Below are 27,839 nucleotides of genomic sequence, written 5' to 3'. Positions count from 1 at the left end.
AATGCCTGGAGATTGCTTTTGAGTAGTGCAAGGATTCCAGGTTCTTTCAATACATATTGATTCAGTTCATTGTGCTTTGTCTTTGTCGTGTTTACCTCTTGTCTATTCTCTTTCTTCTCTTCCATCTCTTATCTTTACTTCATTTTACCTCTGATCCCCGGTAGATTCGACCTTTGGACAAAAACCCCTCCGACACCGTAGCTGCCTTTACCCCCAACAACCTCCCACTAAAAGGAGAATGTGCATCGAGTGAGGAGAGAATAAGAAAAAAGTGACAAAGTATAAATGTACATCAAGTACAACACGATGAGGAATAGATGCCATCTCATCCTATGCCCATCATTCTCCTAAGGAAGACAAAACTTTCTACTAAGAGACTTTTAGTGAGTAGATCTACAAGATTCTCATCAGTTAAGATCTTGACAAGCTCAATAGACTTGTCATCTACCATCTCCTTTTGATGAAGTGATAGCACACCTCAATGTGCTTTGCCTTTACATGGAAGATCGGATACTTGGCTAGGATTCTTGACCAACTGAATAGCACTCATAGGATTGGAATGTAGTGTAAAAGTAACAGTAATACAAAGGTTTGCCACTATATGTCTTAGCCATAGGGCCTCTTTGCAATCCTTAGTGGCTGCAATATACTCGGTCTCAATAGTAAATAAGGTTTTGCATTTTTGCACCTTGGACATCCAAGAAATAACACCTCCAGCAAAGGTGACGATATACCTAGAGGTGGACTTCCTATTATATGTATGTCTTGCATAGTCAAAGTTAGTGTAACCCATGACTGTAATATCTTGGCCACCATAGCAAATGCAAATATCTACAGTGCCTCTTTTAGGTACCTTACGATACCCTTCACGGCGTCCCGATGTCGCTAGTTAGGTGTAGTTATATAGCATGCCACAATTCCCATTGCAAATGCTATGGTAGGGTGGGTGGCTATTATGTCATACATCAAATTATCCATTGTGGATGCATAAGGGACCATGTGACTATGGATGCATGAGGGATGAACAAACCATGTCCCTCTCATCTCATCAATGAAGAATCTCCCTCTCATTGTCAATGTGTAAGCTCATCAACAATTCCTTGCTCTCTCATTGTCTCCATCTTGTCAATCAATGGGCTCCTCATGAGTCTATCTCCTGAGTCCATTGTTACTTTGTTGCACTCTCATAGTCAATTTCTCATCTCCTTAATGCTCATTCACTTTTAATGCATAATATATTTTAAATGGTTAAATGTGCCAAAGCCATAAAGCATTTGCTGAGTTTAGAAAAAAGGGAAAAAAAGTTTTAAAAGAGTAAAATAATGTAGAAAAAAAGAGAAAAACAAATTTACGTGGATTTTATGTACATGAAATGAGAAAAAAGACACAAAAAGTACTACCATTAGTTACACTTGTAAAGAAAAAGATTTAAAGACTTAACATTACCAAATTTTTAGTTATAAAAGTGACAATAGCATACAATTTGATCTCAAAATTGATGAAAAGCTTTCAATTGAACAGATTTTATATTTGCTACCGAAAAGAGTTAAAAAAAGGTTTTATAATTTATAAAAAAGGATTTCAAAAGTCTTTTGTATTTACTATAAAAAAAGTTAAAAAAAAGTTTTTGGTATTTGAACAAGTTTTTTGGTCCACATTGGCACCACAAAACCTTCGCAATGCTGCAGGGAAGATTCTTTGCTTTTACTTCGACGGATTTTGGTGAGGCTGCCATGAGATGAGACCATGAAGCTGGTAGCAGGCTCGTACGAGCGGTATCTGTGGGGATGGAGAGTGGACAGGAAGAAGAGGAAGGAGGAGGAGGACGAAGAGGAACAGATAGAGAAAGAGAAAGAGACGCACAAGGCACAACACCTGCGGCAAATCTTCTCCTACCCTGCTCATCTCGGTCCCATCAAATGCATCGCATCATGGGGCTCTGTGCTCGCCACGGGAGGCGCCGACGACACCATCAAGATCTTCGACACGAACGCTCAGAGAGACATGGGAACCCTAATGCAGCACACAGGCGCTGTCACTGCCCTCTCCTTCTTCGGCCTTAAGAGCTCCTCCCTGTTGTACCCCTACAACCTCTTGAGTGGCTCCGATGACGGCACCGTCTGCATATGGGACGCTGAGGCTTGGCTCCTCTTCAAGACCATGAAAGGCCACAAGCACGGCGTCCACGACCTCACTATCCACCCATCCGGCCGCCTTGCCCTGTCCGTTGGCCGTGATTCCCACCTGAACATGTACAACCTCCTCAAAGGGCGGCATAGCTTCACCACCAAGCTGCCAGTTGAGGCATCCCTCGTCAGGTTCTCTCCTCAAGATGGCAGTATTTATTCGGTGGGCTCGGAAAGTTTGGTGATGGTTCATAATGCCGAGGATGGGCGTCCACTGCAAAGCCTGCAGCATGAGAAACGAGTCCTTTGTATGGGCCAACAAGAGGTTAGTCATGGAGTTGGTTTCGTTTTCATGATTTTTTGAGTAGATATTGATATTGAAGACATTTTCGGTTGTTTACGGTATGGTACGATATTAGTACGAAAAAAAATTAAGATAATTTGTTAAATAACAAAAACCATAGATAATTAAATGATAGATTATAGAATACATGTTTAAAGTGGAAATAGCCATTTCATTACAAAATAAGATGAATATATGAGGGTGACCATTGCAGTCGCATGGGTTGTGCAAAACATGCGATATAACTACAGTCTAGTATATTTGATACAAAAAAGAGAGAGACCTATGAATTTATGATGAGGCATTACTATCATCATCATCATCAGAACCATCTGAGTGCTCATCAAGAGAGTCTGAAGATGACTCCTCGGCATCGAATGACAAGACACACTCATACTCATGCTTATTGATGAGGTTACCATCATCATCAAATGATGGCTCCCTAGGTGGCGGTTGTGTAGGTAAGGGGGGGGTGCCATCATGAGGCATATGATGTGAGCTACTAGAGCCTTGCCTTACATATATCTGCAAGCCTCTCGAACCACCCCTTCTCGATAATGGAGGGTGTTAAATGACCATGCCCCTGCTACCATCTACTTGAAATCCTCGCCCACGAGTACGCTGATTTGCGAGTGTCACGAGTATCTGCTGCTATAAGCTCTCTATAGAGCTCTGCAAAAATCTCCTTGTCCACCTCCTGATGTATACTCGGAAGAGTGTCGCCCGTCAACTTGAATGTATCAACATTCACCTACACAATGTAGTGATGTACATAAGATTGATTATTGTAAATGTAAAAGTCTAAATTGTAAAGTATAAATTTGAAAGTTTAAAGTTTAAAACAACAAATTTTAAATGTTATGGTTAAGTGTTTAAACTTTATCTGCATCGGACTACCCATGCTTATCATAGCTCTCATCATGCGTAAGTTAGTGCGGCAATAGACTAGCCGTATTAACTGTTGTGTGCTAAGCCTATTGCGGATCTTTGTGTGAATGAGAGAATAGGCACTCTAGTTTCTCTCACATGCACCCAAAGAGCAATCTTGGATAAGGACCCTCATGGCTAAGGGCTAAAGGGTCTCCAATGCATATCCAAAGTTTTGCCACCAAAATAAAGGCTTCACAAGTAACTCTCTCCTCCAACAAGTGGGAGAAGCAAAAGCCACATGCTCTCTTTGATTTGCATAACATCCTAGCTCCTCTAGCATACATTGTGGTCATTCACAGGGACCACATGAGTGAAATAAGCAAGCTTGTCTGAACGGAACTCTCTATCATCCATGATTGCCGGTGACTAGTAGGCTGGATGTACCAATGCAGCAAAACCATGCTATCTCTAAAACATGTGCACGCTGTATCTTTGTGATCACTGTACAACAATGTGCCTCCACCAATGCCACTCAAAAGAAGTGAACGAGAAGGCCCATGGTGGACCCCTCACAATCACTCATATGTAACACCCTATAAAAGGGAGTCATGACAATGATGACACGTGCTTTTTGCCAAAATTGCTCATTAAGGCACAAGCGTTGCATGGCTTTGGCCTCTGTTTCATGCTCATCCCACTCATTCCATAGAGTAGACACCACTGTCTGGGTGCAAGGCGGACCACATCTCATAGAGTGGACACCACTGTCTGGGCGCAAGGCTTGGACCACCTCTCATAAAGGCGCTCCAGTAATAACCACATGTAAGCAAAGCGAGTTGAAGAAGGCTTTTTCAACTCCAGTGTGCTATGCTCATGATACATCGCAAGCACCTTTACCTTTATCGTGAAGAATGTGACAATTGATGTAGCTTTTAGACCACCCTCACGTAGGATGCGCAGGCAAGGTGGCCCAAATAGGCCTAAAATATCATATGAATCCATTTAGATATGTACCGTACGGGTCGTACGGTACGAACATGTCAGAGTGAAGCAGTGCGAAAGCAAATGAGCGTGACAGAGAGTGAACAGAGAGAGGAGAGAAAGGGAGTGTGTGATGCAGAAAATCTGCAGTGAAGAATGCTGTATAAGGATGCAGAATTATACTCTGGTGCAGAGAAAATATCTGCGTATGTCCATATAGATATGTAGCGTACGGGTCGTACGGTACGAACATGTCAGCAATGCGAAAGCAAATGAGCGTGACAAAGAGTGAACAGAGAGAGTGTGATGCAGAAAATCTGCTGTGAAGAATGCTGTATAAGGATGCAGAATTATACACCGGTGCAGAGAAAATATCTGCGTATGTCCCCACCTCGAGGACCTCGATCTCCCTCAGCCCCGAGTGCAGTCTCCGTCACTAGCAAGCTGAAATTTGTGAGATACAAGTGTGGAAGTTTGCTGGAAACTTAGTCTTATAAAGACTGAAAAGAATGCCTCAGAAATGACCTGTAATAACCAGGTTGGCTGCATTTAATGCAGCCGATTGCAGCTGGACAATCCGATTGCTGCCACGTGGTAGATTGCCACGTGGCACTGTTGATGTGGTAGGAGATGACTCTTAACACCCCCTCTTAGATCTTGGACAAGGTAGTAGACGGAGGGATGTGGAATGCCGATGAAGTAAAGCCTGGGGAAGTGCCTTTGTAAACAAATTTGCAAGATTGTCTTTAGTCTTACAGTACTTCATATCAATGGTTGCTTCTCCGTGATGAAGTAATACTGGATCTCTATATATTTCATTCGAGCATGGAATACGGGATTCTGTGCCAAGGCAATGCAACTCTCATTGTCGCACCGCAAAATAATAGGACAGGTCTTGGGGCAACCAAGCTCCTCCAAATACCGTAGAAGCCATACAATCTCACATGTGGTAGAAGACGCAGCTCGATATCTGTCTCAGTCGAAGATAGGGCTATCGTAGGTCGTTTCTTGCTCCTTCAAGAGATAGCACCATTACCCAAGGTGAAACAATAACCTGTAGTAGACCGCCTTTGATCTACATCACTAGCCCAATCTAAATCACTCCAACTTGTAAGAACAAGATTAGAAGCACTTGTACGTGCTGAATAGAAAATCTCGAGGTCGGAGGTCCCCCTCTTCGAAACTGAAGTATCTTTTGAGCAGCCTGCCAATGCACTTGCTGAGGGGCACTCATGAACCCAACCAAGAGACCTACAACAAAACATAGATCAATGTGTGTGTTGAGGAGTCAAATCAATGATCCAATCGGCTTAGTGTACCTTGAAACGGCGTTTTTGCAGTGCTGGATTGGCCATTTTGGATCGGGACGGAAATGGGCAGACCGTCGTTTTGCGATCCTGCAGCTGGTTTTGAGTGGTTATCTAGCGCCGAAACTCATTCTCCTTCCCAACTTCGGACTCGCGCGTGCGGCATACCAGCAGCTCTCTCCTCCTCCTCCTTGGACCTGCAACTCCCGTCTCCTCTTTTTCTTACTCTTCCTCTTCCTCTTTTCCCTTTTCTTTCTCTTCCTTTTTCTCTAAGCTCTTATTTTTCTCCTTTTTCTTCAGACTTCTCCTTTTTCTTTTTCTTTCTTCTTTTTCTTTTTATTCTTTCTTCTTCTTTATTTCTTTCTACTTTATTATTATTATTATTTCTTCTTCTTCTCGAATCTCCTCCTTTTTTAATCCATTACCTATGTCTTGACTCCTAAATGCTAATCATATCATGGCACCAGACCCATACTGGAGGCATGTCACTCCAATCAAGGTATACGAGGGCTCCGGCGGATCAAAGAAGTGGCGGTGCTACTATTGTGGATTGGAGAAATCGGGGAGTGTAATGCGCGTGAAAGACCACTTAGCTTGCGTTCCCAACAAAGACATCGGGCCTTGTGCAAATGTGCCGATAGAAGTAACAGTAAGTCTCCATCTTTGGTGCCGAAAGTGTATGGGTATTGAGCTAGAAGGGGATGAATCAATACTACATTGGGCTAACGAAACACAAGTGGGGCAAAGAGAGGCTAGTGGGCCTAGTGGCGCTAGCCAAATTGGAGGTGCCAATGGTCCATAAAAAAAAATTGCATTCATATCCGTATCGTGTCCAAGTGCAAAAAGGACCCCGTTGCCATTTTCTAGTGGTGGTGGGCAAAAGGACTCCTTGCATGATGCAAGTGTTCATGCAGGACTTCAGAGACATGTAATTGTGGAGGCAACTAGGGAACTCACACGCTTATTTATTCGCTACCCCTTTTAATATAGCCACTACAGATCAATGGAAGAAAACCATCAAGGCAGTAAGCTGCATAGGGTATGAGTAGGAAGGTCCATCCGCAGATGCATTACGCACACGAGAGCTTCAAAAGGAGAAAACATCCATAGAGGCTCAATTAGAGCCCTTGAAGGATATATGGGTGAAATATGGATGCACAATATTATGCGACGGATGGTCAGATATGTGTTGAAGGAATGTTTACAATGTTTTGGTGTCTTCATGTAAAGGCACATGTTCATTAAGGCCATCGATGCCTCTGCCTCAGGTCTTACCATCACAGAAGCTTTCATTTGGGAGCACATGCGACAGGTCATCATGGACATAGAAGTCCAAAATGTGGTACATGTGGTGATAGATAATGAAAGCAATTGTGTGTGTATGAGATGTACGCTTGAGGAGGAGTTTTCTAGTATAGTATGGACTTCATGTGCATCCCATTGCCTTGACTTGCTTATTAAAGATGTTGGGTAAATATCTTGGGTGGATGACATTTCAAGACGACAACAAGTATGGTAAGATTTGTGAAGAAGAGGCCATCCGTCACAAGCATGTTTCGAGCCAATAGCACACTTGAGCTATTAAAGTTCCCCACCACTAGATTATTGGAGAGGTTGATACGGGTCCGTCCAAATTTGATACGGACCATTGCATGCTAGGAATGTGGTGTCTCCAGAAACTCCAGCTTGGATCTCGTACTTCTTGCCTTTGTTAGTGAGTTTTACCTTTTTTTTCTGAGAGAAGATGGTTGAATCTACTCTATGATTCTAGGGCATGCCAAGAATCACATCGCAACCATCAAGGTCTCCGATACAAAAGGTATCTTCGTCACTGTAGCCTTGAATTTGAAACTTGAGCTTGCCAATGTAGGATGTCATAGTCTTTATTGTGTCACCTTCATCGGCATTTAAAGCTTGGCGAACTTCTGCCGGAGTGTCCATCTCTTCATTCTTTAATCCAAGCTCTTTAGCTAATTGCAAGGAAATGACATTTTCATTCGCCCCAAGATCTATCAAGAATAGTGCTTGCTTACCTTGCAACCATCCCCAAGATTTTAATAATTTGCGTATCTGTGGAGTGTGAGTTGTGTTTGCAACTACATCACTGATAGCATTGATTTTCACTGGCGACTTAGGCTTGTCAGAAACCTTGCTTTGTCCTTTGTTTGGACATTGCTTCGCTATGTGGCCTGTTTGTCCACATTTAAAGCACTTCCCTTCTTTCATGAAGCACTGCTTTTTTTCTTCGGAAAGTTGCTTTGCTTGTGGGTATAAATTGGAGCGAAATTGAGGAGCATTAGGAGGTGCATAGGGCTTCATTTTCTTTTGAATTGATGGCTGCTTTTGCCGCTGTTTTTGTCCTTTATTTGGGGTTGAATACTCCTCATCATCAGCTACTCTCTTCTTATCATTCTTTTGGAATGATTTGTTGCCATTGTGCTCCATTTTTCATGTCTCAGCATGGTCAATGAGTTCCTAAGACTAGAACAATGATAATGATTAAGAGCAGTACGAAGTTTAAAATGCAAACCTCCTTGAAACTTCCTAAGCTTTTCTGAACTGCTGATCTTTTTGAAATGTTGGACCTTGAAAAGTAGCTCCCAAAATCTCTTGGTATAGTCACTAATTGACTCATTTTTCCTTTGCCAAAGCTGATCCCATTCCATTTTTACATCTCTTTTGAAATGAACATGAAGAAATTGACTTTGTATCATGCGAACAAAGGACCGCCATGATTTTGGGGCAGCATGATCATATTCCAACCCCGTCCACTAAGTATGGGCTAAGTCGGTCAAATGTAAAGCTGCAAACTTAATCTTTTCTTTTTCTTTATACTTGTCACGACCATACAAAATTTGAAATTGACGAATAAACTTCAGAAGAAGATCAGGATTTCGGGAACCATCATACATATTGAACTTGATCTTCTTTTCAAGTTGAGATAGTGACTTAGTCTTCTTATTCTTCTTATGCCTTCGTCCATGCCCGGATCTTGAGGTTGAAGATAATGAAGTGCTTGATGGGGATGAAGATGGAGACGAGGGTGAAGAATGTCGACGCCTTTGACGATGATGAGATCTTCCACGAGAAGGGTGTGACTCTTCGTCACTAGAAGAGGGTCCACCAGAGTAGGCGCCAGATGACTTTGAAGAAGAGAATGAGCTTCGACGCGATCTCTTTCTTTGTCTTGAAGTAAAATGGGATTGCCTCTTAGAAGTAGTTGGACTTCTTGATCGGCTCCTTTCATTGGTATGGCTTTGTTTCCTTGAAGTAGATGGGCTTCTTTCCTTGAATTCCTTGGGATTCTCAACTTTTTCTAGTTTGAGAAGTTGCTCACGAATTTGCTGATTCTTCTCTCTAAGACTTTGAATGGCTTGAAGGATAGCACTCGACTGATCCATTGAGACTCTAAGAAAAATATGCTCAAGCACTCAATGCAAGGGCTGAAAACAAACAAACTTATAATTGTAAGCACTATCAGTGTTGGGGTGTGGACCGAGCCAAAGCTTTGATACCACTGTAAACGCCCCGAACAATGTAGTATGCTTAACAATTATGATATTCGCTTGTTTTCGAGATTTAATATAAAAAAGAATGAACACTTAAAGCTGAAAATGAAAATTACTCACAAAATTACAACCATGAAAATGTAAAAGTAATGGAGACAAGATTGAGGGTTGAAGATGGGCAACACCTACCCCCCTCCCCCCCCCTCTCCCCCCCCCCGCGCCTGAAGAAATGTATTTCTGCTCAACCCAAGTCCCTTAGGGAAGAGCTCAGTTACAATTAACCTGAGAGCGAGGAGAAGTAATTCTCACTCTCACAAGATCATGCAAAGATGTACAAACACACATGCATTATCTATTATGCAATGATAAGATCTGATTTCTTTACAGTATGAGAGAAGAAAGAGGGGAAATCAGCCTTTCTTCATCGTTGATCAGCAGTACATGGATAGGGCTTGCTTCTTGTTGCTAAAATGGAAGAAAGAGCTCGAGAAGGAGGTGCTGTAATGAATTTACAGGCTCGCTGTCTTGTAAAACAACAGTGATAGAAGAGGGAATATGGAGGAATTTGATAATGGAGAAGTGGGGGATGATGATGGGGATGGATGGGGCCAATTTCTGGCTATCTGTGGGTGCTGTACATGAGTTTACAACAAAGAAAAATGATGTTGAATGAAGAAAAACGAGCTCTTATTTATAGGAGAGGGAAGAGCTAGTACAAAAGGGAAAAGTGGAGTAGCACAAGACGAGTGTCCAGCCACATGTCATGAGATGTGACAAGTGGTGGGACACTTGGAAACTTGTGTGACAAGTGTCTTGACACTTGTCTCTTCTCTATGGCCTTCCTTTTTGGATTGAATACTGTCAAGAATAGAAACAACCAAATTTAGTAAGCACAGTCAGAGTACAGAATTTACTATTTTTAGAATGACATCCCTATTTTTTAAGACTAGCATTTTTAGGCTAATTCGAGGCTCTTAAAATTTAGGAACCTCCTAAAATTTAGGGACCCCCCAATATGGATGTCATATAAAAGCTTTTTCCGTGTACATCGCAAAAACGGTATCAGAATCTTCATGTGACTTTCCTATGCAAAGAAATGTGCATTTCAAGCTTTCAGCCCACATATGCACATTGTACAAGCATTTCATGATCATGCCATCTTGTTGATTGTAACTGTCTGTTTTGGCGGATCTAGCCCACACTTCAAGGCATCAATCCTTTCTGTGTGCGAGTCTAACCTTGATATGCGTGAGTTTTGGTCATAGGCGCCCAATCGAGCCATATAGGTGGAAGTGTGAACTATCTTTTCTCTAACCCACCGCGTGGGTCCACCATAACCTGTGACCACTCATCAGTGGCCAGCTCCAATGCACTTTTCTTTATATCTAATTAGTGCAAAGGAAACAAATTTAATAAATCATTATATAGATAAATTAATGAAAAAGGATACAAATTCTGTTTCTATAGAGTTGTGACAGCAGATACCATAGGAGGAGTGGGATATCTACTCCATGCTGTATGAGGAGCTATCGGCACCAGTGCATGAGACTCATGCACAGAGGAGGGTTAGAGTGAGGGCCACACGACGTCATGCATCACAGGCAAAGTCAAAGCTAGAGTGTGAGGATGAGGCTGAGGCTGCTTCATCAACTTCTTGATCAGGGTACTCAGAGTCGGACGAGGAGATGGTGTACAGATCCTCAGAGTCCAGATGACTTGGATATACAAGAGTCAGTTTAGTAGTGCAGAGTCCAGGCTAGAGTTGTCGGTTGTTCATTGATGTTGATACTTATAGCCTCATTGGACTTTGGAGTTTTGACAGATTATTCACATGACATAGTTACTATCATTGTATCTTGATCCCAGTTATCATGTATCTTGATTCTTGTTCCATTGTTCTTAATGTTAGTCTTCACTGCTCTTTAGATCATAGATTTTTCATGAGTTATAAATTCTAATTCATTTTGTTGCCTTATGTTTTGAAAATTGAGTCTTAATTGTGTTAAGCTATCTTAAGTTTCAACCATTGAGTCCTCAGTGTTGACTTCTCAATCTTCACTCGTGAGTTGAGACTCGTGAGTCGTGAGTCGTGAATGTGTAATGAATCATGATTTCAATCTTATGACATGAAGACTCAAAAGTTTTGTATGAAATTTGAATATATGTTGTAGGCATTGATATATTTAAATTTTACATACCCACATATTATTGTATTTTTTTTAGTGTACAATCCGAAATACAATTTTTCCATTTTCAAAATTTGGCCAAAACTCTGGTTTTTCCCGTTTCCGTTTCCCCCGTTTTCAAAACTCCCCTGTACTATGAATTGGTTGACGGTAGTGGGTAGCATCCGCCAAGGGAGAATTTGCGTGTGAAGTGGCCTTCTAGTTCGGATCCATAAAAGTAGAAATGGACCGACAATCCTTCATCTCAAAAGTCACCAAGAGCTTCTGTACATATCTCTGTTGAGAGATGAAAATCCCCCTTTGAGACTGATAAATCTCGTGGCTCAAAAAGAAATGGAGAAGTCCTAAATCCGTCATCTCATACTTTTGATGTAGGGTTGCTTTTGTCTCTTCGACCGGGTGGGTATGATCACCTGTAACAATCAAGTCATCAACATACAAAACAAACAACATATGACCTCCCTCGAAAGTGTGCACATAAAGCTGTAGATCGGCCCTAGAGTGCCGATATCCCAACTTGGCCTAGAGAAACGAATCAATCTTCTTATTCCAAGCAGCGGAGCCTACTTCAGGCCATATAAGGCATTTTTCAATCTGTAAACCTTTCCATTTGAGGAACCAAAACCAGGAGGCTGCTCTACATAGATCTCCTCCTTTAAGTCACCATTCAAGAAGGCTGACTTCACATCCAACTGAAAAACATGGCATCTCCTATGACCAGCCAAGGCAAGAACAATACAAATAGTCAACGGCTAAAGTGGGGGATTGATTTAGAATGTGGATTGCTGTAGCCACTGTCTCGGCCCACAGAAATTGAGGAGTTTATCGGTGCTCCATCATGGTGCGTGCCATCTCGATTGCACTTCGGTTCTTCCGCTCCAAAATGCCATTCTCTCGAGGAGCGTTGGCATTAGCAATTTCTTGGTGAATGTCTATCTGTATAAAAATGAGCAAACTCATTAGAAACAAATTCACCACTCTTGTCTGATCTCAAGGTCTTCAATCTCCGGCCCAATCGGTTCTCCTTAAAGAGAAGCCAATCCTTGAAGTGGGAGAAAACCTCTGACTTTAGTGCCAAGAAATAGAGCCATGTCATCCTGCTGTAGTCATCTACGATCAACATGAAGTACAAGCTCCTCTTCAAGGACTCATTCCTCATCGGGCCACAAAGATCCATAAATACAATCTGCATAGGTGAAGTAGACTGTCTCGAAGCTTTGTTGGGAATTGCATCCCTACGCTGCTTCCCACGAATGCAGGAGATGTATGGCTGTTGGCTCAACCATTATGTCCGGCAAACCTCAAACAAGCGATCCTCGCGACGCCTTCCGAAGATACTCATAGTTTAGGTGGCCAAACCAAGCATGCCATAGCTCGGATTGTGTTTGAGAGGTAAGAAGAAGAGAGGTAAGAGTGGAAGAAGACTTCAATTTGTAGATGTCATTCTCTTCATACCTTGAAGAGAGAACCTTCCTCGATCCACGATCAACAACTCGAACATCATCATTGTAAAACTCCACTAAGAGACCAAGAGAACAAATCTTATGTACTGAAAGCAAATGATATCCTAAACCTGACACATGCAACACCTCGGAAGTGTCGGTATTACCACGTCCATTTGGAATCAGTTGCATCTCACCTTGTGCATTAATAGACATAGAAGAGCTGTCTCCTATGAGAATCTGTCCATGCGAAGGTTGCAAATGGGCAATACCAACTGTCAAAGAAGTCATATGCTGTGAGGCACCATTGTCCATGATCCACTCTCGAGCATGGGGGGTTGTCATTGTAGCATCAGAAGTCTTCGGTGAAGTGTCCTCAATGACTGGTAAGTGTAGAAAAGCAGCTGATGAGGATGCAGCCACTGCTCTAGAATCATTCATGTCCTTTCTCTTGGTGTCCTTCTTGTGCTTGTTGGGATAGTCATTCTTCCAATGGCCAGTCTTACCAAGTTACCACAAATATGGCATGTCCATTCTTTCTCTTTGTCATTCTTGGATTTGTTGTCCTCCTCCTCCTTCTTTTGGTCCTTTCCCTTATTTTGAGAGGCTTGACCAATCAATGCCTTCGATTTGGAAGCATTTTGTCCCTTCAACTATTCCACTTGGTCCAAGACTATAGGAACTAACTCTTCCCAATGAAGAGTCGACTCCCGCCCTGAAGCAATAAGAGCGGAATAAAAAGTACCGAATCGTGGCGGCAACTAGGACAATAAGGTGATTGCCATGTCTTCGGAGGAAATAGGCTGCCTTGCATTTTGAACCTGTATTTGAAGCTATTGAAGCTTGTTGATGTGTTCTGGAAGCGAATAAGACTTATTTACGACAGGGTCCGTGTTCAGAAGCTCAACTGCAGAGGGACATAAAGTTTGAGAGGAGTGAGCGTGAGATCCCTCACCCCATCATATGAGAGATTGAGGTTATTGCTCCCAAAAGTCAGGCAGTGTCATGATAAAAAAGATCGCCCTCAACTTATCATCAGAGTCCAAATTTGCATTGTTGAGCTGATTTAAAATGCTTGTGAATGCACTCAAGTGCTCAGCTGCAAGCTTTGACTCATCCAGTCGCATATTCACCAACATGCGCATTAAATACACCTGATTAACATGTGTGGTGATCTCATAGGTAGTTTTCAGCTTCTCCCATATTGCATAAACTGTATCTAAACCCTTAATGTTTGTCAAGATGTCATCATTGACACCCATCTTAATGTAAGCCACAACCTTTTTATTTACTCTGGCTCAATTTGCATCAGACATTAGTGCAGGTTTATCTTCCTGCAAAGCATCCTCACAATCCTTCAGGAACAATATGCCCTGCATATGGTCTTTCCAAAGGTCAAAGCCATGACCATCAAACGGTTTGATTTCCATCAAACTCTTGATGTTTGAACTGGAAGAAGTTGCAGCCATTTTATCACGAACACCAGAGTAAATGCCCGTGAACTGCAAAAGCACAAGCTAAACTAGTAAACACACTGTTGTTCTTCCTCAAACAGTTGTAAATCTTTGCTGTTTGTACATGAACCAGCCACCACACGGGTAGAAAATGCAGAAATTTACCAAATTGTGCACAAATCCCCAAAATTTCAGGTCCAAAATTGCATAAGTGTCAGCCAATTTGACCCAGCTGGGCAAGATTTTACCAATACATGAAAAGCGCCAAATTTTTGGAATCCAATGTCAAGAAATTTTACTCAAAAGAGAAAAATTTTGACAAATTTGGCAAAATCCCCAATTTAATTGAGGTCACCACATGCAATGTCTGCAATTTCTGACTTGAATATCACTGTCAGGCATAGACGAGGTCAAATCTAGGAAAAGCCCAAAATTTTTGACTCGAATTTGCACAAACTTGAGATCTGTGCCTCCAGCGTGTGAACCCCTGCTAAGATAAGTGGTAATTGAAAAGATTAAATAAAATTTTTTGATTTAGAAAAGAAATTGACCCCGGGGGGGAGGGGGGGGATTTTTGACCTTGCCCCGTGACATTGCTTGCCCACCAGCGTCCCTTGCATGTCTCATGTCACGCTACCGCTGTCGTCACATCATTGTGCCGTCGCGTTGCATTTGGCCTGGTTGCCTGTCGCCAATTGTTGGATTATCGACATCCTGCCCAATCACGCAGCAGTTAGCCTCGCGTTGACTTGGAGCCTGTTGACTGCGACTTGCCTCTTGCTTGGTCATGTGAAACCAAACTTCCTTCTCGGATAGGGTGGTAAATCCTTGATTACAACTTAATTACAGCAGCAAATAATAAATGCAAATCTGAAAATACAAATTTACCTACTGATCTTGGATAATGTATACTCGATTGGCCCCAAAATTGGCGTCCCTTTTGGTATTTCTTTAGCTTTATTGAAGAAAAAGTTGACTTACAATGGGATTCTCCTAATCCGTTTCGGTATTTTAACTCCCCTTGTTGTCCAAAGTGACCAGCAAGTCTGCAATCTATTTTGCCCCTTGATTCGGGCACTCAATTGGCCTTCACTTGCTTTGATGGAAATGGAAAATGCCCCAAATTCAATTATTTGCGGGTCCCTCCACTTGAATAGGCTAAAAACAGCTTCAGCCCTGTTCAATCCAAGTCTTGGAGCTTCCATTTTTTGGCACGCTTTTCAAGGATGTTGCTAAACCCTCATTTCTGTTGTAAATCAGGGTTTATAACAGAGAAATTTGCAACTTCTTAGCCTCCAAGAGTCCAAATATTGAGATCTTTGGAGCAAGGTCGTGAAATGGCTGGGAGATGAGAGGGAAAGATGTAGAGAGAGAAAATTTAGAGTTTTGTGGCGAAGAATGATTGAAAATCAGTCAAGTGCAGCTGCTGCCCTGCCACAACAGCATGTAGATGCAAAGAATTGAAGAAAATCAATAATTACTTGCTGTTGCCCTGCCTCAACAGCCTGTAGATGCTGTCTCCTGCTGTTGAGTGGCCTTCTTCTGCCCCTGGATGCCTTAGAAGGTCCTCCAATGGCTGTAAATCAAACCAGCAGACTTCCCTCTCTCTCTCTCTCTTGCAAGCTGAATTTATAGAAATGCCCCTCTCCAGCCTCTCTCTCTCTCTCTCTCTTGCAAGCTGAATTTATAGAAGTGCCTCTCTGTAGCCTCTAAAGACGTTTTTCAGTCTTGCATGGGCATTTTTGACAAGTGGCAGCCTTTTCAAATGGTTTTTTCAGCATTTTTTATAATTAAATATTAATTTTCAGCCTTAAAATACTGAAAATTAATATTTAATTGCATGGGCATTTTTGACAAGTGGCTGCCTTCCCAAATGGTTTTTCCAGCATTTTTCATAATTAAATATTAATTTTCAGTCTTAAAATACAGAAAATTAATCTAATAATTATTTCAGTGCCCTGAAAAATAATCTATCTGGCCAATAATTAAATTGGCTAGGCAACTTCCATTCCCGAGTGTCTCTGCGCTATCTTTGACCATCAGATTGGCGTTAGGTACCATTAAACACCACTTCTCTAGTGTCACCAACTGACACTTATGGCCAAATGGATGACCTTGGCCAACAACTGGCACCAGATACTACCAAGTACCTGTGCGGCATAACTTATAGCAACCTTTGTCTTTGACATCTCGTGATTTTTTCGGGTCCCGGGCTCGTAAATTTACTTTAATTGCAGTTGCACCTCACATGTGCAACATTTACTTAATCATGTGATTAAAAATTAATTCACATGTTAAGTGAGGTTTCAAAAATACATGTCCTCATGACATTTCTCTTGCTGGTCTTCAACACAACCTATGCTGAACAGGCCTTGTGGCTTGAGCTACCTGTGCCGTGGTCTTAGGAAGCTTGCAAAACCAAACGCTTTGATACCAGTTGTTGGAGCTCAGCTGTGGATGTGCAGAAGTTCAAGGAGGGTAGAGTGTGACGATTGGTGAGCCAAAGAGAAGAGTGAAATTACGATTGGTTATAAGTGTACGAACAATGTATTGGTACACAAAGGATAAAATGTATTTATACTTAGGGCACGTAAGGGTGCATTCACATGTAGATCTAAATAATGTATGTGCGTAAACTATACACGGAGGTTAAACGAGCCTTTATCCCAACAAGCCTTGCTAGGAATTGCATCACAATGTTGTTTTCCATGGATGTAGGAAACACACGGCTAGTGGATCACCCCAATATCCGACAAGCCTCGAATAAGCCATCCCCTAGACGCATTTTGAAGGTAATCATAGTTGAGGTGGCGAAACCAAGCATGTCAAAGCTTGGACTGAGTTTGTGAAATAAGTAGAAGAGAATTCAAGACTGAAGGAGACCGCAACTTGTAGATTCCATTCTCCTCGTAACATGAAGAAAGAACTTATCTTGATCCATGATTAAGAATTTGAAAAGAATCCTTGTCAAACTCAACCAAAAGATCGAGAGCACAAATCTTATGTATTGAAAGCAAATGGTATCTTAGTCCTGGCACATAAAGCATCTTGGAAGTATGGGTACCACCTTGCCCATTTGGAGTCAATTGCATGTTACCTCTACCTTGTATAGGAAACGAGTACGTATCTCCAATTAGAATTCGCTTATGCAAAGGGCGCAAATGGGAAACATCAGCTGATGAAGGAGTCATGTGTTGAGAGACACCACTGTCAACCATCCACTCATGGGGTTGTTGGGCTGTCAACATATCATTAGAAGCCCTAGGGGTCGATGCCTTAACCACCTCCAAATGGAGGAAGGTAACTGATGAGAGAGTAGCCACAACCCTTGAACACTTTGTAGACTTCTCCTTCTTGGGGTCCTTCTTATCCTTGTTGGGGCAATCCTTCTTCCAACGACCTATCTTGCCACAAATGTGACAAGTAGACTCCTTATTCTTATCCTTGTCCTTCTTAGATTTGTCCTTCTTTGAAAGATGGCTTAGGAAAAGACAGAAAAACGATGAAGCCTGTCTGAGCACGAGTCCGTTTCTCCTCCCAACCTCGCCTAGATAAGTGCTGGCTCCTCTCTCCCCGTTTCCTCTGCCAGCCGTCCACTTTTGGTGAGTCCTACTATTCTTGGACTCTCTTACTCTCTAGGCTCCCCTTAACCCCGTTCGGGCGCCCAAGAGCCCGGACGGTCATTCTCGTGCATGTTCCCCTAGATTTACCTTAATATTTAATGTCACATTCAATATTTGTGACCTTAACATTACATTAAATGCCACTTTTAATGTCACATTAATGTCACATTTCCTTCCCCTTAAGAATCGGTTTCGTCCTCGAAAACGATACTTGGAAGGTCTAACTGTAAATTGGGAAACCTTTTCTTTAAAGTACTTACTCGCTCCCATATTGAGCTTTCTTCTGAACAATCTTTCCACTTAACCAAACATTCTTGATAAATAGTATTCCTTGTTCATCTATTACGAACATTTAATATTTTTTCTGGTTCATGTGGATTAGATTGGTCATTGAATAGCTCCTCAATATCATCATTTAAGATTAGATTATCCAAATCACCCAGCTTCTTCCTTAATTTACTTACATGAAAAACTGGATGTATTTTACTACCAGCAGGTAGTTGGAGCTTGTAAGCCAATTTTCCCACCTTTTTAAGTATTATGAAAGGACCACAATATCTTGGTGAAAGCTTTGGACATTGTTCCTTTTTCATAGTTTTAGTTTGTTCAGGCACCTTAAGATAGGCCAATTCTCCTTCTTCAAAGGAGATGTCTCTTCGGTGAGGATCTGCATATGCTCTAGCTCGATTTTGAGCTTTTTTAATATTTTCTTGAGCAAATTTTAACATACTACTCATATCCTCCAAAAAGTCTTTAGCTGCCTGAACCTTTTCCTTATGCAGTCCTACTGCAAAAGGAGCTCTGGGCTGAAACCCATACATTAACATAAATGGACTATATCCAGTGGAAGAGTGCTTGGCACTGTTATATGCAAACTCTGCTATCGGTAAATACTCTTCCCAATTAGTTTGCCTTTTACTTACATATGCCCTAAGCATATCTTCAAGAATTTGGTTAACCCTTTCAGTTTGCCCATCTGTTTGCGGATGATCCGCCGTACTCATGCTAAGTTTAGTATCCAATTTCCTAAATACCGCACGCCAAAAATGGCTATCAAATTTTCTATCCCGATCAGAAACTATATTTGCCGGAAGGCCATACAATCGGTATATGTTCTCTACGAACAATCTAGCCAATTCTGGTGTTTTAACATCAGTTGAAGTTGGAATGAACCTAGCCATTTTGGTTAACCTATCCACAATCACCCACACAGAGTCGTGCCCCCTCTGTGTTCTAGGTAAAGCAACAATAAAGTCCATGGAGATACTCTCCCATTTTCCCGAAGGAATTTCTAGTGGATGGAGAAGTCCTCCCATTTTTAATCTTTCAGCTTTATTAACCTGGCATTTATTACATTTGACCACATAGTCAAGGACGTCCTTATTCATTCCAGGCCAATAGAACTGCCTTTTAATAAGACTATAAGTCTTATTAACTCCTGGATGTCCCGCACTAGGGGTATCATGACACTCAAAGAGTATCTGGCGCCTTATTTCTATATCTTTCGGGACACATACCCTACCCTTGTAGAGTAAATAACCATTATCAATGGTAAAATTCTTCCACTTGAATCCAGTTTGAGCAACCCCTAATACTCCATTTCCTTGTTGAACATCCTCAGATATTCCTTCCTCAGTAGAAGCACTTTCATTTGGATCCCCATTTTTAATTGCTTCCCATATGTTGGAATATGCCGGATCAACTTGGCATTTCCCTTTTAAAGATTCAAGCAAGTTGGAAGTGAACTGAGTAAAACTCAATTCATTAATGATGGGCATTCTGCTGAGTGCATCAGCTACTATATTATACTTTCCTTTTCTATATCTTATCTCATAGTCGAACTCTTGGAGGAGTTCGGCCCATCTGGCTTTACGCCCGTGTAAATCCGGTTGATCATTAAGCCACTTAATGCTTTCATGATCCGATAAAATCAAAAGTTTGGCACCATACAAATAGTGCCTCCATTTCTTCATTGCATGTACTATTGCATACAGCTCCCTAATTCTGTTTTGCACGGTCTAATTTCTTGCTTTCAAAAGCAACTGGTCGACCTTCTTGTAATAAGACCGCGCCTATTGCCTTATCACTGGCATCAGCTTCAACCACAAATGGTTTATTGGGATCCACTATTAATAATACTGGAGCTGTAGCAATAGCTATCTTAAGTTTTTGAAAACTTTCATTTTGGTCTGTTCCTCAATTAAAACTTTTTCCTTTCCCTTTAAGGTGGTCTGTCATTGGAACAGCTATTTTGGCATAATCTCGAATGAATCTACGATAAAATCCAGATAAACCTAGGAAGATCTGCAGCTCTTCCAGGTTTCTTGGAGGTGGCCATTCAATAATCGCCCTTACTTTTTCTGGATCCATGTTGATTCCCTCTTTTGAGATAATATGCCCCAAATATTTGACCTCTTGTGCAAAGAATTCACATTTAGTTTTCTTTGCATAAAGGGAATGTGTTCTTAACAGTTGGAATACTAATTGTAAGTGTTCCAAATGTTCTTCTCTTGATTACCCTTAAAAAATGGCATTTTCCTTTTAAATTTGCCCACAAATTTTGAGGTTTCCAATTCCTTAGACTTGGGCTCCGTATCGGTGAGACTAGTGAGTGTACCTGGACGCATACTATCTTCATAAATTAATGCAAATTTAATTGCCTCTTCCAGCGTCTTAGGTAAACTCCGTTTTACTTCCTTTTTACAGGCTTTATCTAGTCCCCTAATGAATCCTCTTGTTTTTTGGAATTCATCTATTCCTTCCAATTTGAGGATTATCTCACGATATTCCTCCAGATATGTCAGCAGGGGTCGTTCCTTTTGTCTGACATAATCCCAATCTTCCCAATTTCTTTCCATTTCATTTTCAGGAAGGAATTCTTTCAAAAAGACGGATTCAAATTGAGCCCAGGTTTCAGGTATTTTATTTGCCTCCTTTAAAGTTCGCCACCACTTATATGCTTTGGGCCCCAAAGTTAAACTAGCCTCCAATGCTTGGAGATGTGGTGGGGTATTTTTTAGTTTATGTAAATCTTCCCATTTTTGGAGGAAATTAAAGATTGTGTTTTTATTCCTATCTTTTTTCTCCCCGTAAAATTGAGGTGGTTTTATATCCTTTAAAACTGGATTATCCCTCAATTTATGGTAAGGTTGGGGTTCCTTAGGATCTCGCATAGTCGCATCTAAATCTTTCGATGAAGATGGGACATCCGAGGTTTCTATCTTATTTTTATCTCTTTCCAACAATAAAGTTAATTGAGATTTTATTTCAGTGAGTGTTTGGGTTAAAAATTCCATTTGAACCCCCTGAGCTTGCACACGAGCAGTAAGATCATCGAATTGCTCTCGTGTAGCAAAAAATTCTTCCCATTGTTCTTCTTGTATTTCTGGTTCATGGGGATCTACCATAGGTTGGTCCCCAGAACTAGGACTTTCCATTACCCTTTCTTTCCCTTTTTTTGCCATTAATACACTGGAATTGGAAAGCAAAGATAAGAAATTTGCATACAAAGTAAAGTACTTCCCTGATTTTAATGGCAGATAGTTGTTACTGATTTGGAAATAAACCTGAAGAGTAAGGAATAAATTTTATTGCCCGAACAAAGTCGGTCACGCAGAAAATGGAGCTTCTTTGTAGAACGAGTAGTATTCAGCCCCCTTCTTTAATAATCACGTAGGCCATCAATGTTCCTTTCCTGAATTTGCTTTCTGGTGAACCTGTACTTGTGATATAAATACAGTCGAGGCTGAAAAGAAGAATTCCGAACACGCAGTCGACTGATCAAACACGTATCAGAAAATAACTTCAACTTCAGCCCGTGAAAAGGAGAAGAATGCGTGTTTTGCTGGTGTGTTCATGGAGGGGCATTCACGGACAGGCGTGGCCAGGATTCGGTGGCCCACGATCAGCCTACGGCGTTCACGAACAGGCGTGAAAAAAAATGACTGCCCTTTCGATACGTTACGTGACCAAAATTACACGTCACGTCAAGTTTTCGTGACGTGTCACCTAATCGTTTGACCAGCAGCTTACGGACCGTCGACTGTCGATTAAATAGATAGCGGGGGACTTGACGTTTGACCAACAGCTTTACGGGTCCGTCGCTGCCCGTCGACTGTCGATTGAATAGATCGCGGGCACTTCTGGCTTTACGGGTCCGTCGCTGCCCTTCGTTGAAAATCTCCAGGAATCCACACTGCTCTAATACCAATGAAAGATGGCTTAGGAAAAGACAGAAAAACAATGAGCCTGTCTGAGCACGAGTCCGTTTCTCCTACCAACCTCGCCTAGATAAGTGTTGGCTCCTCTCTCCCCGTTTCCTCTGCCAGCCGTCCACTTTTGGTGAGTCCTACTATTCTTGGACTCTCTTACTCTCTAGGCTCCCCTTAACCCCGTTCGGGCGCCCAAGAGCCCAGACGGTCATTCTCGTGCATGTTCCCCTAGATTTACCTTAATGTCACATTAAATGTCAATTTAATGTCACATTCAATATTTGTTACCTTAACGTTACATTAAATGTCACTTTTAATGTCACATTAATGTCACATCCTTCTTGTTGTCTCTCCCATTCTTTTGAGAGGACTAACTTGTTAATGCATTCAATTCGGAAGCATTTTGTCCTCTCAATTGCTCCTTTTGGTCCAAGACCATAGGAACCAACTTCTCCCACTGATGAGTATGCACTAAATTGAGGCAGTAACTGTGAAAGGAGAGTTATCGCCATGTCCTTTGAGATGATAACTTTCCCTATGTTTTGCACCTATATCTATAGCTGCCTTAGCTTGTTCACATGCTCCCGCATAGAAGACAATTTGTTGGGACTTAAAGTTCTCATGTGTACCTCCAAAGACACTGGTTTCATAATGGTCATGCGATTGTACATTTGATCCAGTTTTAGCCAAATATCCCTAGCAATTGTCAAATGCTCAATAAGGGCAATAACAGCTGGAGTGCATGAGTAATTTAAAAACAAATAGATGCAGGTATTGAGTTTGTCCCAAATTCCAATGCACTTGAGCCTTTGCCAAGTCCAACTTCTCTTTGGTAGACTGTTTGGACATGCCTTGAATTGAAGGACGGTTGATGGCCTTGGTGTCAAGCTTCGCGAAATCGTAGGACTCTAGAATGGCAAGCATCATGACCCACCAAATGTGGTAGTTCTCACCATCTAGCTCTTGATCTAAGGGAAGAGCTGGTAAAACGAGGACCTTCCAATCCATGATAGCTTGAAACCTTGTGTTGGCCTCAAAAGACATCTTCACTTACAATACTTGCAACAACACAAAAGCAGCCCCCTTTGATTGTGAAAATGTAGCCTACTAGGGCTGTTTTCCACTCATCCCGAACCTTCTTCACCTACCGGAGGCAATGAATAGACAAAATCTGCAGCAGCAGAAGGCTGAAAACACAACTTTCCTCCTCAAATAGCAAAAATCAGCAGCAAAATCAGCAACTTTGCTCCTTTCTTGCACACCTACGCTCACCTCAGCCTTGTGTTGATGTGCAACCCTCCCACTCGCCCTCAAATGCGGAAAATGCAGCCTTGTGTCGTGCTGAAATTTCCTCTTTAGATCCACCCAAAATCAATCAGCCCTTCTACGATCATATGATACCATGTCAGAGTGTAGCGATGCAGAAGCGTATGATTGGACTAGAGAATAGTGAACTTGGGGGGGGGGGGGAGAGAGAGAGAGAGAGAGAGAGAACACAAAATCTGGAATGAAGAATCCTAAATAAGGAAGTAGATACATACGCAGGTGCTGTGCATATGTTTGCGTATCTCTCCACCTTGACGGTCTCACCACTTGTGCACCTCAAAGTCTGCAAAGGATGCATATGTGAGTGGGTAGCAAGTGGGCTATATATAGCCTAATAATATGCCATGCAATGATGCTGGTCAGCTAGTCAAAACTGACCGATAGAATGCTGAATAGTTTGATACTCACATGTGTGAAAAAAGCACTGCCAAAAAAATGAGGAAAAACAACATGCACCGCCACACGGCATGTCCACTTGCCCATGATTGACAGAAATTATCCGACTCGCCCAACGAAGGTATAAACATGATGGTGATTGCTTTGGAGTGCTGAGATTGACAAATAATGCATTATGCACGAACACTACCCATATTTGACACATGCTTGTCTAGGGGATGACCATGTTTGACAAAAAATGCATGAACATTGCCCATATTTGACACATGCTTGTCTAGGGGATGACTATATCTCTAACACGGTGATTGCATCTTGGGTAAAAATGAATTGGATACCTAGATGTGTAAGATTGTAAACAAATAAGAGGTTAAAGCCCAAATTTGGTCAATCTTGGCAGTAAGTCATGTGGGAAGGGACCCCACTATCCATGAGACAAGGCCTTTCCTCAAAAGAAGCAAGAGCTATATCCTCCACCTCGAACTAGTGTAAGATGATGGACTCAGTGGTAGCAGGTGTGGCCTTCGAATTCTTGGACCCCTCTTTGGGCTTCAAATGGGGATACTTTTTCCAGTAGTTCTTCTCCAGATGATTGCCACCACGATGGGGACACTTAGGCTTCTTCTTAGAATCTTTGGAATCATCCTCTTTGTCCTCTTGTTTCTTGGCTTGGGGCTTCCCCTTCTTCTTCCCTCTCCCCAAGCTTGCTATAAAAGCCTTCGTGAAGCCAAATCCATTGGAACATATATCTCTGAGCCACTTGTTATACTCCAAGACTAGCGAGGTAAGGTGCTCCCAAAGAAGAGTATCTCAGGTCCTCGAAGTTAGAAGATTGGTATAGAATACATTGAACTTCAGAAATGGTAGCGGAGTCAAAAGAATCATGGCCATGTCCTCAAAAGATATAGTATCTCCCTATCGAAGCTGTTGGTGCCATCAAACTGCCATCAGAGCTTTTGTTCAAAAGACATTCTCTTTAGCTGATTTCCTCTCTTAACTACATATAGTTCCTCAACAATTCTCAGCCATTTCCGGCTTTAAATGGCTGCTGAAACCCTAGTTTACAGAAACCATCAGGGTTTCTCAGCCATCTCAAGATCCCTGCCCATTTTTGAAGGCCTTGTATTCAATGTAGCAGCTGAAGACAAGAATGTGCAGGGTGAGCCCATTCTCCAGTTATTGTGGTCCGCATGCAAGAGATTAAATACCCAATTGTGCCTCGATTGAAGTTCAATAGGGGGCAAATTAAATTCAAGAGTTGCTGGTCATTTATGAAACACCACAAGGGGCACTAGTTGTTGAGGCCAATCTGGTGTCGGTTGTCCAAGATTAATCGGTAAAATGTGTAATTTCAGATTTGTGAATCAAATGAAGCTAATATTTGAGTTCATTTATGAAACACCACAAGGGGCACTAGTTGTTGAGGCCAATCTGGTGTCGGTTGTCCAAGATTAATCGGTAAAATGTGTAATTTCAGATTTGTGAATCAAATGAAGCTAATATTTGAGTTAATCGAGTTATCCACCACCCTTCCCAAGAAGGTTGGTTGGTTTCAGAGGGAGTTGAGGAGGTAGTAGAGGAGGCTACACATAATGTTGGGGATGAGGATGCTATCATTTACGTCAGCCCAACAGCCCTTGAGGCTTGAGTATTCACAGATGAACCACAAGCTATCTATGATCATTGTTCGACTTGACATTTGTGTCTCCTAATGGTCTTGCCACATTAGCCTTGGCTCTTCATGATATGCACTTCAGCCTTCAAATGTCTATGGCTCAGGTCTTTGGACTTTTAAGTAGCATGTATTCATTTTTCAGCTAGTCTTAATGTATGACGTAATGTTCATTTTGTGTTTTACAGTGCAATATGATGTTTAGATATATTTTAGAGTGTCTTTGAATACTTGTGAGGTTGTTTATTCCAGAAATAGCAAGAATTCCTAAATTTCCCTATTTAAACCCTGTTCCCTCTTTGTTCTTGGAAGGGGGCCTCCCTGTCCCTATTATGCTTTCTGTTCCTTGGCCCTGTTTCTTATTGGCTGTTCCTAGTAGCCATGTTCTTGGAAAAAAAAAACCCAAAAGAAAAGGGTGCAATGCACACAATGCTCCAGGCCATGGATCCCAATGGTGTAGACATAACAGATATGCTAGATGATGAGCTGGCTATGTGATATTTATGTCCAAGCATGCCCAATCATGGCTCTTCTTAGGTGGGCCACAATCATGATGACTTGCTGGCTGATGGACCAAGTCAGGCCCAAGTTGCACTTCAGCTAGCGATCATGCAATAAATTTGTGTAAGCCTAGAGCTAATTGTAAGATTGTTGCACATTGGGATAGGGAGCTGAATGGTGGAAACATGTACTTCAGTCACATTTTTGTAATTGCACATTGTTAATCTTATTCTTGCTCAATATTGAGCTCACTTGTACCTCTCTGTGTGTAGTCATCCACTTCTTGAATAGCAGCTTGCGGGTCTTTCTTCACCAGTCTCTCCTATTTGAGCTTTTGAAAGTCATTTAAATATTCTGAGGGCTTAAAACACCCATGGAGGGAGCGAGACTTAGTCTTGTTTGGAACTTTTTGAGCATTCCTTCCACGGCAAGGTGGGAGCTTGTGCATGTGTCTATCTCTAAGCAAATGGGTTTATGATCAATTGCATTGCCATTACTCGTACGCACCTTGGTTCCTAATGTTTGCGATGTTGTGTGATGTTGCAATACACTGCACCAAATCTGAAATTGCTTTTCCTTTGTCCTTTTCTGGAGGCTCTGTTTGATTTGTGCAATACCTTTTCAGGATGCTGTACTTTTCACTGGAGGTGAAGACTGCACTGTGAGAGCATGGGATACAAGAACAGCTGAGCTTGCTCTGAAAATATCTGGTGCTCATTCCAATCGAATCAGGGGGCTGAGTGTATTGGGTTCAAGTCATACAGCAGAAGTGTTTCCATTCTTTGTTGCCACTGCATCATCAGACGGTTTTGTACGTGTTTGGGATACTCGGCTTGTCAAGAAGTCCAGCAGCAAGAGTGTTCCAAGCCCAGTGATGGAGGCAGAAACCAAAGCACGTCTCACTTGTCTTGTTGGTTGTTCTCTTAAAAGTAGGTTACTGGCACATGCTATGTTGTAAGTTGTATCTTTCTATTTCTTGTTTTGTACAAGTAATCATGTGTTGTATGTTTTATCAGCTAGTGGTAAGAGAACTCTCACTGTCGAAGACGGGTTGAAGGGTGAACAAACTCCAGCTTCTTTTAACCAGCAGGAAGATGATAGCTTTTTAGGCAATAGCAAGACATGCCCTGCTGCACAAGCTGACCAGTTGCTGAACAATGTTGGAAAAAAACGAAAGAAAAAGGGGTCCAAAAGTCAGCGAGTCGATAGAGAGGAGCCTCCACAAACTCTGGCTTCATTTAATGAGCAGAAGATGATAGCCTAGAAAGGGATAGGAAGACATGCCCTCATGCAGGTGCCAACCAACAATGGTGCAAAAAAATGAAAGAAAAAGGGGGCCAAAGTCAATGAGTTGATAGAGAATGTTTTGGAGCCTCTTTCTCAACTCCATTTTACATGTATATGCGTCTGTGGCTTATTTATCTTTATCACAGAAGTGAATAGGGGCTTGAGCAGTACAGAAAATTCCTCTTCTTTGAGGGGAATTACAGAAGCTGATTTGTAATATCATCAGTGCTCAAGCAAGTAACTTGAATCTTAGTTGAGCTGTCTTACTGTTTGATGAAAGTGTCCACGTTAGTAATCTTCATACGAGCAACATGTATTGCAGATCTGTCATTCAAATGCATTGTGTTCATTTGGCTTTTTGGCCCAAGAGCCCTTGGTAAGCCGTTGTATCCAGATGAGACCTTGCATATTTTAAACAAACAAATATTTCTGTTAAACTACTCTGGAATATGTCTCATGACCATCAAGGAGGACCCTTAATGATCCATTGCTGGGTTAATCTGATAGCATGATACTTTCTCTAGCCTTCCATGATGATCTGGTGGATCTAACATCTGCCAGAGGCCGTCCATTGCATGTTCCAATCAGCTAGTAAGATGAGTAGGGAA

The 27,839-nt window shown here is 41.8% G+C and overlaps 1 protein-coding gene across 1 annotated transcript; it reads left to right on the top strand.

Annotated features, from left to right (window-relative positions):
* The first annotated feature begins 1,671 nt into the window (after positions 1–1,671).
* LOC148015454 (Transducin/WD40 repeat-like superfamily protein) lies at positions 1,672–27,483 on the top strand. The gene is made up of 3 exons (XM_087665460.1): positions 1,672–2,451; positions 26,570–26,873; positions 26,961–27,483. Exons 1-3 carry the CDS (start codon positions 1,747–1,749, stop codon positions 27,206–27,208), a joined length of 1,257 nt encoding a protein of 418 aa, XP_087521586.1. The 5' UTR covers positions 1,672–1,746; the 3' UTR covers positions 27,209–27,483.
* The last annotated feature ends 356 nt before the right edge of the window (positions 27,484–27,839 follow it).

Source organism: Lygodium microphyllum, chromosome 24 (genome assembly GCF_053477565.2).
Source record: "Lygodium microphyllum isolate KBCC chromosome 24, Lygodium_microphyllum_v1.1.10, whole genome shotgun sequence".
Taxonomy (NCBI): Eukaryota; Viridiplantae; Streptophyta; class Polypodiopsida; order Schizaeales; family Lygodiaceae; genus Lygodium; species Lygodium microphyllum.
The sequence above is the reverse complement of the archived record's forward strand: the minus strand, read 5'-3'. Positions and strand labels throughout refer to the sequence as shown.

Excerpts from the sequence above, each read along its gene's own strand:
- LOC148015454 (XM_087665460.1), top strand. The coding sequence starts at position 1,747 with ATGAAGCTGGTAGCAGGCTCGTACGAGCGGTATCTGTGGGGATGGAGA. Across the intron at positions 2,452-26,569 it reads TTTGTATGGGCCAACAAGAG|GATGCTGTACTTTTCACTGG; the intron begins GTTAGTCATGGA and ends ATACCTTTTCAG. Across the intron at positions 26,874-26,960 it reads TGTTGGTTGTTCTCTTAAAA|CTAGTGGTAAGAGAACTCTC; the intron begins GTAGGTTACTGG and ends ATGTTTTATCAG.